This window comes from Erythrolamprus reginae, chromosome 1 (genome assembly GCF_031021105.1).
Source record: "Erythrolamprus reginae isolate rEryReg1 chromosome 1, rEryReg1.hap1, whole genome shotgun sequence".
In the NCBI taxonomy this organism is placed as follows: domain Eukaryota; kingdom Metazoa; phylum Chordata; class Lepidosauria; order Squamata; family Dipsadidae; genus Erythrolamprus; species Erythrolamprus reginae.
This window is the reverse complement of record NC_091950.1, coordinates 169093590-169108708: the sequence shown is the minus strand read 5'-3', so window position 1 is coordinate 169108708 and position 15119 is coordinate 169093590. Positions and strand designations below refer to the sequence as shown.

General features: G+C 36.7%; 1 protein-coding gene across 1 annotated transcript in view; it reads left to right on the top strand.

Moving 5' to 3' along the window:
* VWDE (von Willebrand factor D and EGF domains) overlaps window positions 1-15119 on the top strand; it is a 332452-nt gene that overhangs the window by 303796 nt on the left and 13537 nt on the right. Inside the window, exon 29 of the mRNA XM_070753903.1 lies at window positions 9905-10002. Coding sequence (XP_070610004.1) covers window positions 9905-10002 — 98 coding nt within the window. The remainder of the gene's footprint in view (window positions 1-9904; window positions 10003-15119) is intronic.

The following is a 15119-nucleotide window of genomic DNA, read 5'->3' as shown; positions in this document are numbered from 1 at the left end:
CTTTCTTCCATTTTACTCACATGAGTCAAATCAAGTAAAACATGCTTACAATTTGTTATGTTGGATGGGTATAATGTAATTTCATTATCGTATTATGCATAAAAGACATAGAGAAGTCATGAGCATCTGTATTGCTGACCAAGATAATTCTTCTGTTGAAAATAAATGAGTGAATACTAACAGGAATCCCAACATTAACTTTCTGCTGCCATCTTATCTAGGACTGAATTACCTTAATAATTCCTCTTATTGTTTGAAAAGATGCATATTGCAGCTGTGAAGTCCTGGGAAAGCAGTGTATGGCAGCGCATACAAAAAGTTTAATTTGAAATTGTTAAAGCAGACACATCTTTCCCCCCATTCTTGTATGGCTGCTTCTGGCTAATCCCACTTGTGCTAGGCAAAATGGTTGTGCATGCACCCACAGAGATAGCCAAAGGTAACTTCCAAAGAAGCTGCATGAACCTGAAGAAAGATGCGATCAATTTAACATATCAAAGAGATAGACTTTGCATATCCTCCCATGTGTCCTGAAGCATCTTTTTCAAAAGGATTTTCCTAGTCCTGAAATTTACAGTACAGTCCACATCATTTCTCTTATGCTCACTGAATTAAATACTTTAATGGCTCCAATAATTAGCCCCCAAATCTGCTTATGAAAGTTCACCTTCTGAAAAACCGCTTTGATTGGAATGAGTTTGTTAAAAAGCTTGCAATGCAATCAGGATAAAGCAAAAGAAAAGTCATCCTTACTAACAATATGTGCTACGGTTTTCACCTTCTCTGTCACAGAACACAGAACACATTTTCAGGAAGATTAAGTGTTTTAAGTTGAGCATGATCATTATCGCTTTATCTTGAACAATCAGAATAGTCGCTATACAAAATAGCAAAATCACAACCATAAAAATAACAAGGGTAGAAAACAGAGGAATATCTAATCTAAGCAAGGTGAATCATCCAAATATTGGCTAAAAGACCCAATTGTGTCTAAAGACCATGAAAAATAAAACAGAGGCTATTCTTCATTTCACTGTTTTTGTTAGTTTGATACAGTATGATTTCTTCAGACTAGAAACAGCTTCATCTTCTCCTTACAAGAAAAATCCTAATTATATGCTGGCTTGAGCTGACAGAAAGAAATGGTCTAAAATCTTTAAGTGTGTTGGCCCAGGAAAGGCATAAAATTGGTCTACCCAGTCTTAGGAACATCTGTACCTTAGGAGTGTCAAGCTTATGGACCTCTAAGTCATTTTAATGGACTACTTAGGGGATTAGGCTGCCATTCCTTGTCCACCAGATGACATTCCCAACTCCTCCACTCTTCCCGAACGACCTCCGGCGCCGGCAACCAACCACACCCTCGGCATCCTCGGTCTCACGAAACAGGCAGGCACGTCCTGGCCTCGGCGGTGGTCTCCACTCCATCCTCTCGACTCCTCCATCTCTTTTCTTTGAGAGAGGGGTCCTTCCTAGCTCCTCCATCTCTTTTCTTTGAGGGAAGGGTCCTTCCTAGCTCCATACAAGGAGGCAGTTGTGTGCCCCCTCCTCAAGAAGCCTTCCCTGGACCAGGCTGTATTTAACAACTGTCATCCTGTCTCCAACCTTCCCTCTATGGGAATTTCAACATCATGCTTACAGTTTTTGTAGACTATAATTTAATAATGACCCATCATATCTCTGTTCCAGGAAATTATCATCAGCCAACTTAAACAATATATTCAAAAACCATTGTCTGAACATAAGGTGGGATTCCATGAACATTTTTGTGAACGTATATATCACCGAAAAATCCAATTAAAATAGTAATAGGACATGTGGATTCTTCTTGGAGTAGTGACTTTTTTGTGTGTGCCAAAACAATGTCAAAAGAGCATATACTGCTAATTAGGGAGAAGAGGGAGCTGGCTTGTAATCAGCAGTCCCATTGCTTTAACTTTTATGAAGGCAGGAAATAGCTAGGTTCTAGCAGAATACTGCTGAAATTGAAATAAGGGTCAATCCCATAAATCATATTTACAACTATAATATAGCAATATATTTTAGATGCCGAAAACAGCTTGCCAACATTGCTTTCATTAGTAAATAAATTATATATCCAAATAAGCTTGGAAAGGCAAACTGAATTAGCAAAGAAAATGTCATCATCCTGTTTGTTTATTTTAATGGACTGATAATAGTGTAGGCTTTTCAAAAGATTATTTATTACATCACACCATATTATTTTAGGCCAGATACATTAGCGGGCCTCAACTGTGAGAGAAAAGAGGGCAATTTATTGCTTACCAGAAAAGTCTGGAATCTGGCTTTGCTGTAGATTCATTGAAGCGAGAAAAAAAGAAATAAATTACAAATCGGGCTGGAGGTTCCCTACATATTTGTTCAAATCCTGTGAGATTGTCTGCAACCAATCAGAAGCAGTGCTAGAGCAGAATATAGAGTGTGTATTCCTTTATTTGTCTTTGGCTCAAAGTAGAAAAGGAAAGTGCATCGTTCCTGGTTCCTGCTATCTCCTTTGCATTCCTTTTTAATTTTTTCTTCAGCTGCTCAGAACTCTGATTCAGATGCAACTACGTTTGGCAAGGCCTTCGAATCAGAGAATCAAAACTGATGAACCTAATCCCCCACTCTCTGTCTTTCAACTCCAAAAGTGGAGAATGAAATGGAATAGATGGTTTGCTTTGCAACAGCCTTTCTTATGTTTTGAGTGCTTATTGAGGGCAGCAACTGAAGCATTGTGCAATCCAGCTTGGAGTGCTCTCAGATTGTTTGGCCCAGTGCTAGGAAAGAGAACAATTATAGCTTTTGCTGTTTTCAGCTACTACTTCAGCCTATACATCTTTTATTTTATGATCATGTTATTGTGCGTCACTCTGAGAAATGTTGATGGAAATATTTTTTTAAAAAGAAATGATGACTTATTTTCTCTTTTCAGTCAGGCAGAGAAGCCAAACAGATGCTTTAAGATCAAAACACTGATAAGTGCAGAAGCAGATCAAGTTGGTACAGGTTTCTTCCAACTATGATGTAGATGGAGCAATAGAGGGGTGGGACTGCCACTTCTCTGCCTGGTTGCTGGGTGGGCGTGGCCATGTGGGCATTGCCTACTTGGCCCTCCTGCACTACGACTGGCAGGGGGCATTTTCACCCTACCTAGGCTCCAGAGGCTTTACTCAAGCCTCTGGAAGGCCAAAAATGTTCTCCCAGGAAATGGGCCCGTTTCTGGATTTCTGGTAGGCCCATTTTTTGCCCTACTTTGCCTTCTCTTCTCTTGGAAATGTGCAGACCTTGATACAGAAGAACACAACATTAATGAGTTTTTGATCAAATTCATTGTGAATCAATAGAACACACAAGCAAGATTTGCTGTTTGTTGAGATTGTAACGCCAAAATTAGAACTATCAAGGAGAAAAGTATAGTTGGATTTGATGGCCTAAGAAACCCAATTAAAGCAGAACAACAACTAATCAAAATGTTTTTCAAGTTTTTTTTTTAATGGTTGTTTACAAGAAAGCTTGTTATTTTTGTTAAGTAAAAGTAACAAAAATAATGAATTTACTTGAGGGACTTAGTAAAAAAAAAGCTTTAGTTTATGGCATGAAAAATTTCAGGTACAAATACATATGATTTCTAAATAAAAATATAAACTTTAATAATTCATGATTGTAAGGAAAGATGGAATCTTGTAGGAGAGGTCATTTTATAATTTGAATTGAGCCTAAAAAGGAATTTATCTTTACCAAAGATGGTTTTAGCACTATACAGATTGTCAGCCATTAATGCCTGATAGATATCTTTCATTCTCTATTACAAAGTTCACACAAAATTACATGTTTGATAAAGATACATCCAACAATTTGAAAAAGTATATACCAATATATACTGTACATACAAATATACATATATACAGTGATCCCTCGATTTTCACGGGTTCAAACTTCGCGAAACTGCTGTACCACGGTTTTTCAAAAAATATTAATTAAAAAATACTCTGCGGGTTTTTTTCTATACCACGGTTTTTCCCGCCCGATGATGTCATATGTCATCACCAAACTTTCATCTGCAATTGCTGATTGGCCGAAATCTCAGCCAATCAGCATTGTCATCGCAAAAAGTTTGCCCGACAATGCTGATGGGCCAAAATCTCGGGCAATCAGTGGTGTTATCCCAGCGTGCATTGGTACAGTACTTTTACAACTTATTAAAACTTATTGGAAGATGCCTCCTAAATGTTGCACGCGGAGAGGAGGCTGCGACACTAAAAAGAGCAGGAAGATGCTGACAATTAAGGAGAAAATTGAACTTTTGGATATGCTAAAAGAGGGTCGCTCTTATGCAGACGTTGGTCGGCATTATGGGATCAACGAATCAAGTGTGCGATACATTCGGAAAGATGAAAAGTAGATAAGGCAAACATCTATGATAACATTCAACAAGGCAGCAAAAAGGATGGTGACGCCTAGAAACAAACGGTTTATGAAAATGGAAGCTGCTTTGTCCGTGTGGGTACAAGACTGCCATAAGAAGAGCATTGCATTGGATACCAATACCATACAGACAAAGGCACAGCAACTCTACACCCGTCTGGCAAACAAAGAAGGAGGCGATGCAGATGAGGGAAAAGAAGATGTTGATGAAGGTGCTGATGACTCAGAAGACACCCAGCCATCAACATCCACTGCTTCTCCGACCCCATCCACATTCACAGCAATTAAAGGATGGTTTGATAAATTTCAATGGCGCTATGGCCTGAGGAGTGTGTCATTGCACGGAGAAGCTGCCTCAGCGGATACAGGTGCAGCCGAGCAGTACGTCCATTGCACGTTTAAAGACATAATTGAAGAAGGGGCCTACCTTCCAGAATAGGTGTTCAACATGGATGAAACAGGCCTGTTCTGGAAGAGGATGCCATCACGGACTTTCTTAATGCAAGATGAAGCCAAAGCACCTGGTTTTAAGGCCCAGAAAGATCGGGTAACTTTGATCATGTGTGGAAATGCAGCAGGCTTCATGATGAAGCTAGGGCTCATTTATAAGTCCTGAAATCCAAGAGCCCTAAAGAACAGAAATACGAATGCATTGCCAGTGTACTGGATGCATAATCCTAAAGCATGGATTACAAAAGCCCTTACGCGGGATTGGTTTCATCAGTGCTTCATCCCACAGGTGAAGGATTATTTGGCTGGCAAAGGACTCAATTTCAAAGTGCTTCTCCTAATGGACAATGCTGGAGGCCATGATGACCTGGCACATGAACATGATGGGGTACAAATCGAATTCTTGCCACCAAACACCACATCGCTTATCCAACCAATGGATCAAGGTGTTATCTGTGCATTTAAGGCACTGTACATGCGCAATTCCCTTGGAAGCCTCATGGAAGCAATGGATGCTGATGAAAACTTCACATTGAAGGGCTACACAATTGCATCATGTCTGAAGAACATTCAGAATGCCTTAATGGATATGAAGACACAGACAATGAATGCCTGCTGGAAGAAATTGTGGCCAGAAGTGGTGCATGATTACAATGGATTTGCTCCCGAAGAAATTCAACATGCCGCAGTCCAGAAATCTGTGAAGCTGGCACAGGCACTGGGTGGAGAAGGCTTCAGTGCAATGACACCTGATGAAGTCCATGGGTTGCTTGATGAGCATGGCCTACCACTGACAAACAAAGATCTGGAGGAGCTGACCAGGTCAGCGAGTGAAGAAGAGGAAGCTGAACAAGCTGAGTAAGAAGAAGAAGTTGGCCTAACGCTTGAATGGCTTGCAGAAGTGCACAGAAGTGCTGCACATCTCCAACAGATTGTGGAACTTTGGTATCCCAATATGACTCGTTCTATACACTTTAAGGCCTCCCTTGACAACATTGTTGCACCGTACAGAGCCATGTTAGCCCAGAAAAAGAAACTGTGCCAACAACTACCCATAACTATGTTCATCACAAAAACCAAGAGGTCTGTCACACCATCACCTTCAGCATCCATTGTAGAAGTGCCCGATGAAATGGTGATTGAAGAAGACCCTTATTTATGTTAATAATTTTTGCAAATAAAAAACCAAAAAAAATTGTTAATAAATAATTATAATTTATAACTATCAGGATGACTAAGTGTCTTATTCAATGGTGAGTAGTACTGTACAGGTAATGGGAAGGGGAAATGGTAATTAAGGGAATGGGAAATTGTAATTTATGGGTTAAAAGTGTTGGGACTGAGCGAAATAGAAGAATGAATGAATGAATGAGTGAATGAATGAATATTGTACCTGTATGTAAATCTCCCCCCTGCCTCTGTGTGTGTGTGTGTGTGTGTGTTTGTGTGTGAACTCTTGAACCATTTCCAAACATAGGTGAGGGCTGGAGTTTTTTTTCTCTGTTATTATTTAAGTGCTTTTACCATACTATATGCTTTCAATCAAGAGTCACTTCTCTCTCTGTTTCTCTCTCTTTCCTGTCATTCTCTGCTTCAATCATTTTCTCATTTCTCTTTTTTCCTCCACTTTTTTCTATCATTTTTCTCTCTCTCTCTACCTTCCACTCTCCCCCCTCTTGCTCTCTCTTTCTCACTCTCTCTCTCCCTCTCTCCTTTCCATCTCGCTCTGTCTGTTGCTCTCTGTGAGAACGCCTGCCCCGCCTCTCCTGCAGCCTCCTCGCTGACAGCTGGGACGAAAGCACTCTCAGCCAAGGGACTGCAAGAGTCGTGGGGTGGGTATTCTCAAAGCGCTCAGAGTGGTGAGCGGCCGAATGAGGAGACTGAGAAGCCGTAGCCGCCAGCGCTGCTGCAGGAGGACTCGTGCTCCAAGAAAGCCGGTGAGAGGGGCGAATCGGGCGGGCGGGGGGTAGCGGCGAGGAGGCCAGAGGCACTGGGCAGGTGGGGGCGGCCGACATTCAAAACAATCTTTGTCGGCCTACGCACTTTCATCGCTTCCCACCCCCAACTTCAAGCCCGGCTCCTTGTGTGGCCTTAGAAAAGGGTGCGCGGGAGTAGTTTTGGCTGTCCATAGCCAAAAATGGTGTTTTTACTTCTGCACCGCTACTTCGCGGAAATTTGACTTTCACGGGCAGTCTGGGAACGCAACCCCCACGAAAATCGAGGGGACACTGTACACATATACTTTAAGAATTGTCCTAAAAATACAAGTTCCGGGTGTATTTATAAATGAAGAGGCAATAGCCATTGCGATCTCCAGAACGTTTTAAAATTTATTAAAAACTACTAAAATTAACTAAGCTTTCATTAGTCCTCTACTAATGTCATCAGAGTGTTAAAATCCTCAGATCACGCTTTGTTCACTTATATATTTATATACATATATACATGTATACATGTATACATGTATTTATGTATATTTCTGTTTTTAGATTTTCACAGGTATAACATCCTAGGTTTTGGTTTGGCTCTAAGTTTGTGGCCAAACCACAGACATACATTACAAAACAGCTGACTAATCTGCAGACATCAACTGCAATAATTATTCAGGATGTCACCCCCAATCTGCAAACATTAACTAATCTGCATACATTAACTGCATCAATTTCTCAAGGTATTACCCCACCAACTAATCAGGATGTTTCCACATAGCCAACCAACCTGCTTACATCAGTTGAGCCAGCACTCCACACCCACCCACCAGTATTTATAGACGGACAGCAGCTCAGATCACGCCTTGTTCAACTGAGCACAAAGCCAAAAGCACCAGCCTGAAGATCATGAGTGGGACCTCATCCAAACGTCGCCAGGAATCTCTGAAACTTACATGGGAAGAAACCCAAATATGCCAAGACCTTCATACCTGTACCCTTGAGAATCTACGAAACACACACACATATACACATCTGGGGGAAGGATATTGCAAAATCTTCACACACACACACACACCGGGGCCAGCCATTGGTGGCATTTGCCACTTCTCTAAACGTCTCAAAATTTCCGCTACCGGTTCTCCAAATTGTCTGCTGAAATTCCCCCCTGTACTTACCTGATGCTTGCAGTCCAGACATGAATTCTTATACAGTGATCAAATAATTTGTAGGATCTAGCTTAATTAAATTTTTAGGGAGAAAAGTAATTCAGAAAACTGTCAGTAAAATGGAGAGGAATAATTGTTCAACCTACTAAAAGTGCAATATTTTAATATACTTGGACAATTTTTTAAATAAAAGTCTGTTGCCAAAAAGAATTACTTAGGATGCCACCTAATTTCCTAGATCTTGACAGTTAGTTCCTTGAATCGAACAGCTACAGTTTCGGTCAGAATAAGGGCACTTCAGTCAAAAGAATGGTTTATGGAACTTTAATATAGCAAGCCTGCAAATTACAGGATTCACAATAGAAAAAAAGCTTTGAGAATCATTGGTTTCCATCAGTGTCAACAGAGTTTCAGTGCAGCTAGTTTTATTGTTGTTCACATCCATTTGTTGCCACTGTATTTAGAAAGGTTCAGCTCAATTTCACAGTCCTTGTCTACTTCACTGACTTCCATTTTTCGCAGAAACAGAAATCTGACTATTGTAAAAAGAAATAGCTGCCATTGTTGTTATTGTATTTATCCCATTTCAAATATATCTCTGCATTTGCAGCAACTGAAAAGGTCAGTCTGAGCTCATTAACTAACATATATCAAATACTTGTATCTTTCTTATAGAGAAATAGCATTCTTTTATGGCTCTAACCATTGTGTCAAGATAGTAGGATAAAGACAAGGAGAAGAAAACATGAAAAAACAAGATAAAGAATTTCTATCCACAAAAACTATTCTCTACACACACACACACATTGTTATTTGAATAGATATTATGAATAACAGTGACCCTTGACTAACAATCCAGATAACTGTCAATGAAGGTAAAGAATTCATATGAAGAGATTCACATTGGGAGAGAACAATTGCATGTTCTGACAATTCTCTCAGATTCTTTGTTAAGTTCTTTCCTAAGATGATTGCCTTTCTTGGCTTTGGCTTCTCTTCTCTTGGAAAGTTCTGCTCTGTTTTGCTTTTCTTTCTTCTGTTTTTTTTTCCCTTTTCATTTTTAGCAAAACAAAATTCATATTCATCTCTAGTAGTGTCATCTCTAAGTTCATTCCATAGTTCTTTTGATTCTCTGTTGGTGAGGTTCAGGGCTTAAGAATGATTCCTAAAATTCTCCTTGAAAATAATAGCTATTGTATATGTTCAAGATCATATCCGAAAATTGATTGCTTTTCCATCTTCCTTAGCTTAACCTGGAATTGCACATAAGCAATTCATGACTTGTTTCACAGTCTTTGGTGCTCTAATTGGGATCTTCTCACTTCCTTTTAGTAGCAATTTAGTCAATTTGGTTTCTTTGCATTTCATCTGGTGATGTCCATATATGCAGGTGTTTCATTTGAAGATAGTGTTAGCTATGAAGAAATTATTGGAGGGGCAGAAAATAATTTGTCGTTATAACCTGCTTCAGTTTGGTTTCCTAAGCAAAATACAACTATGGATAGTCCTTTCCTTATGATCACAATTCAGCCCCAAAGTTCTGCTGTTAATCAAGACAGTCCCATTTTACAACTTTTCTTGCCACTATTCCAGTCTCTAGTCTCAAGCAGCACATTCTCCTTGCAGATTCTTTGATCTCAAATTGAAGTTGATTCTAACTCTTGTCAACCTCACCTTCTTCTGCATCAGTGGTTGAAGCATAATATGATTGTCATATTAAAGCATTGTCCAAAATCCAAATGATATTATTAACTAAGAATACAAAGCTAAGAAATTATAGAATTATAAATTATAGAATTATAAAATTATAGAATTATAAAACTCAATACAGTTAATCCCAAAGATCTTACAGAAAAACCACATTTACAGATGTTTTAACATTTTAATTTACATCTGTGTAATAATACAAATGTGTTGTTTTTGTCATAGCTCTTTGTGAACCAAAATGCCTGTTTGGAGGCCGATGCATCCAACCCAATGTTTGTGCTTGTAGAAGTGGATACAGTGGTCTTGACTGTGGAAAGAAGGTATGGCATTGTTTCAAACAGTGGTACCAATTAAAAAGGGGGGAATACAATTAAATGGCAATGCAATTAAAACATTTTGAGCATGCCCTATAAAAAAGATTGTGGCTTTTGTTTACTCTTACAATAACCAGGCTTCAGAGTAAATGGAATTGAGGCAGTTGAACAGAGAGGGATGTAAGGTCTGCTGTATTTGGATTATGTTAGATGAGACTTTATAACAAGCTTTCCACATTCAGTATTCTGAAAGAAGAGTCACCTTTCAACTCAAAATTACAGTTATTGGTGTATTTCATGAACGTGACATTTTTTCCCAGCAAATTCCCAGCTTTTACTTGAAATTAGCATATACAGGACATGAAGATAAGAAGAAACAAGATTTATTGTAATTTCAGATTTCATAATAGCTATTTAAACTGGGCAGTTATAGCCAGAGATAGTGATAAGCATCCTGCAATTTCTAAAGTACTTTACTTCAATTTCTGCTATGAAACCCTTGGTTTCAATGAAATGCACTAAAGAGATTGATTGTCTGTATGTGTTTAAAAGCAGAAGGTTTTTTTGAATGGTGTTTTGCAAGCTGACCTTTCCATTATATCGAAATCAAAATTATCAGTTGTGTTTTCAGAACATTGCCATGATTGTGAACATGAGGCATGAGAACTGTAAGCTCACAAATGAAGTAAATCTTTGTTGCATTTTGTAGAAAATATCAAATCACATGCTGAGTATCCATTTTCCTATCAGTGAACCATTGTACAGTAAATAGAATTTGGAGATATATTAGCAGGAGTTCTAGCATATGAGAAATGGTACCCAAGGGGGTCAGTGCACTCACACTAACTCATTTATCTTGTCATCAAATAAAGTCAGTTTTAAAAATAATACAGTCCATACCTAACCAACCATGGTTAGTGGGATCTCCAGCAAAATTGAATGAAAATGTCTTCCTTGTACTGAATTCAGTTTTGAATCATACAAAGAATAAAACAAATAGTCATTATACTCAGTCCAAATTCTGAATTAATAATTTGTTACTTCTGATTGAATTTGAATTCTTTGAGAATTCAATTGTGTGAGGGGGGGAGATGGGAGTGGTTTGATGGCTCAGCAATTGCCTGCTGTGTAGAAATTTCCTGGTGAGTCAGTGGGGTAACACCTGGGGTCCTTGATGTAACTGAGGTATGCTGATTAGTTAATGATTGTGGATTAGGGGTGATATCCTGAGTAGTTGGAGCTTGCAGGCTACTTGGTTGTTTTGCAATGTGTGTTCTGAGTCTGGTTTCAGTTTCTATGGCTGGGATACGTTTGTTAATGAGGGCTGGTTTCCAGATGTCTGGTAGGCAGGAGGTATAGGTATCATCCCGCTTGTTCATATTTTGGGGATGTTTTCTTATATATTGGGATTCAGTGGTTTGGGCTTATTTTGATATAAACTTATTCCAGGTTGTGCAGATATGATCATAAACTGTATCTTACCACTAATCTTAGGATATGTATTTATTCATTTCTCTCTCTCTCTCTCTCTCTCTCTCTCTCTCTCTATCTATCTATCTATCTATCTATCTATCTATCTATCTATCTATCATCTACCTATCTAATAAAATTTAGAGGCCACAAGATAACTCTGGACAATTTACAATAATAAAAGATTAAGAAACTACAGTATATAAACTAAAAACAGACAAAAACCAAACACTACAAACCAATCAAAATTGGGTGGGAGTAGGCTCGGTGTATGTGTGAGAGAGAGATCTATTGTTAATTGATCAACTGCCTCTATGTTGATGCTCCATCATTGCAGCTTAGGGCTAACTGGAAATGTCAAACCTTTATGCTCTTTTGGAAGGTGAGAAAGATTGGGGCTGACCTTACAACCTATACTATTATATATTTACATTAGATGCGTGGCTGAAAAAACCAATATTCTAATTTTGCTCATTTTTATTGGGGGTTTTCTCAGCTTCTATATGAGTTATTTATAATTTTGCTCTGTGTGTTTTTGCTTGTTTTAAGTATTATTTTTTAAAAGTCTGAATTTGAGCTGAGCAGCCTTTCAAAATGAATAAATATACAAATAATTAAGCCTTTTCTATATAGTACTCTTTTCTTTATTTCAGCAGTGAAGCAGAAAGGAAGTAGCTAACTTCATTGTTTAATATTCTAATGCTTCTAAATAGACATAAATCAATTTTCATAGCATCCATAACAATCACTTCCATGATATACTTACCATGGAGAACATTTCCTTCTTTTCCATCTTCATAAACTGTGACACTTTTTTCTAAACAACCTATCCCTACACTGGGCATAAATCATGAACTGCATAGTTGGTTGAGGAGATGAAAAGAATATCAAAAAGAAAATAATTGAAGGTTGAGCTCTCATGAATGGCGAAGACATACATTTCTTAATACATTTGGCCATAAATGAAATGAAACACAATCTGGACTATAGGAATGCATTGTATTTGCGTAATAAAACTATTGAAAGTTTTAGTACAAAATAATTATATATTTAAAATAATCTGCCTGGAAAGAGATTTCTTATTTAGAGATATTTTTTTTCTTAACAGAAATCCGAAAACCAGCTATAATTATTTGTATTTACTCTCATATAAAAGTAAATCCTACTGTATCCAGTAGAGTTAACATATCTGAGTAAACATTTTTTATAACAATTACAAATGCCTTTGAAAGCAATTAACTAGTTAGCTGAAGGCAGCTGTCTGAGAATTACCTTTAATTTCTGGACAATCCTTTGAAAAAGTCCATTTCCTAGAGCTAGGAAGCAGTACAAAAGTTGACAATTGCAATTTGAATATTACTACTGCTGCTGCTGCTACTACTACTACTACTACTACTACTACTACTACTACTACTACTGCCATACATATTATCTGGGAATCATAAGGCAGGTTGTTCTAAAATTTCTTCTCCATCCTTGATTATTCTTTGTTGTTGTGACTTCTTCAAGGATTCCTTTATTTTATTTTTATTTTTTTTCCAATTTTTTTATTATTTTTTTCATAAAAACAGACAAATACATACAAACAATAAACATAAAGTGGGGGTATATTTCCCCCGCTTCTTATGAAAGTATACATTCAAATATAGAAAAAGAATACATAGTTAAATATATGTTAACTATTATAGTAAAAAAAAAGTTAATAAATTTGGGTTAAGGTTTTACAGATCTTGATGTGAGTGTTAAGTAGGGTTAGTATAACATAATTACCAAAAAATACCTTTAATATGATCTTAATTACTATAGTAAAATAGTGTCAAACCTTCAATTCAAACAATAAAGCTAAATTCAACTATTATGCATCTTGGTATATTGCTTATACTTATACATACATACACTACTATATCATAATCGTCAAAAAGTCCTTTTAAACTAATATTAATATTGTTATCACCTAGGTAAAAACTAATACAAAGAAAAACAACTAAAGATATATCTTATTTTTTCTTATCTATCCATTTATAGACATTGTTCCATGTTTCATAAAATTTAGTATCCTCTTGATCGTTTAATCTTCTTGTCATCATATCCATTTCAGCGCAATCTAATATTTTAGCTATGACCTCTTCTTCTTTGGGGGTTTCCTCCCCTTTCCAATTTTGCGCATATATTATTCTAGCCGCAGTTAATATGTGTATAATTAAATAAAAAATTTCTTTCTTATAGGTCTGATTTGTAACACCTAGTAAGTAAAATTCCGGGGTATTATCTATATCTTGCTTTATTATTTCTTTTAATATTTTTTCAATCATTTTCCAATATATTTTTGCTTTACCACATGTCCACCATTGATGATAGTAAGTTCCTATATCCTTCTTACATTTCCAGCATATTGGGGATGTTTTGGGAAACATTTTTGCTATCCTATTTGGTGGGAGATGCCATCTATAAAACATTTTGATTTGATTTTCTTTTAAGGAAACTGATTTAGTCATTTTCCAATTGTTAATCCATACTTTCTCCCATGTGTCTATATCTATTTCCTTGCCAATATTTCTACACCATCTTATCATAGTATCTTTTAAAGTCAACTCTATATTTTTATGAGCGATAAGTAGTTTATATATTTTCCCTATCATTTTTGTTGAATTAGTAGTAATTAAAGTAGTTAAAGGATTCTTACTTTTATTAAAAATGTAAAGAATCTTATCCTTCTGATATCTAGATCGGATCTGGGCGTAGTGCCACCAATCTATTATTATCCCTTCTTCTTGTAATTCAATTCTAGATTTAAGCTTCATCTGATCATTTAAAAGTTCTTTGTATCTATAAGTTATTTTCTTATCCTTTATAGACTTTGGATGTATTATTGCTTCTAAAGGAGCTAGCCAGTCTGGGATACTTAAAAAATGATTTTTCTTTATGTCTTTCCATACTTCTAATAAGTATTTCCTCAACGTATGTCTTTTAAAATATGAATGGTTTTTGTCCTTATCATACCATAAAAATGCGTGCCATCCAAGCATTAAATCATGTCCTTCTAGGTCAAGTATTCTTTTGTTATCTAAAATTATCCAGTCTCTAAGCCATGTTAATGCAGCGGCCTGATAATATAGTTTCCAATTTGGAAGGCCAAATCCGCCTCTTTCTTTAATATCTTCTAAACAATTCATTTTTATCCTTGCTTTTTTACCTTGCCATATAAATTTTTTAACTAAGTTTGTTAAAGTTTTTAAAAAGATACCCCCTGGGTTTATTGGTATTGTCTGAAAAAGAAATAAGACCTTGGGTAAAATGTTCATCTTGATTGTTGCAATTCTTCCTAAGAAAGATATTTTCAAATTATTCCACATTGCTAAGTCATTTTTAATTTCTGCTAGTAATTTCATATAATTATCATTTTTTAATGTTATTGTTTTCGCTGTTAAATTTATTCCTAAATATTTTACCTTTTTTACAATCTTTATTCCAGAAATACTTTCTAATTTCGTTTCTAGTATTTTATTCATATTTTTGGTCAAGTAATGTGTTTTGCTTTTGTTTATCTTTAAACCTGCTACGTTTCCATATTGTTCAATGGTTTGTAGTAAGGTAGGAACTGTTGTAGTCAGCTCTTCAATTATAAACATTAGATCGTCTGCAAAGGCCTGGAG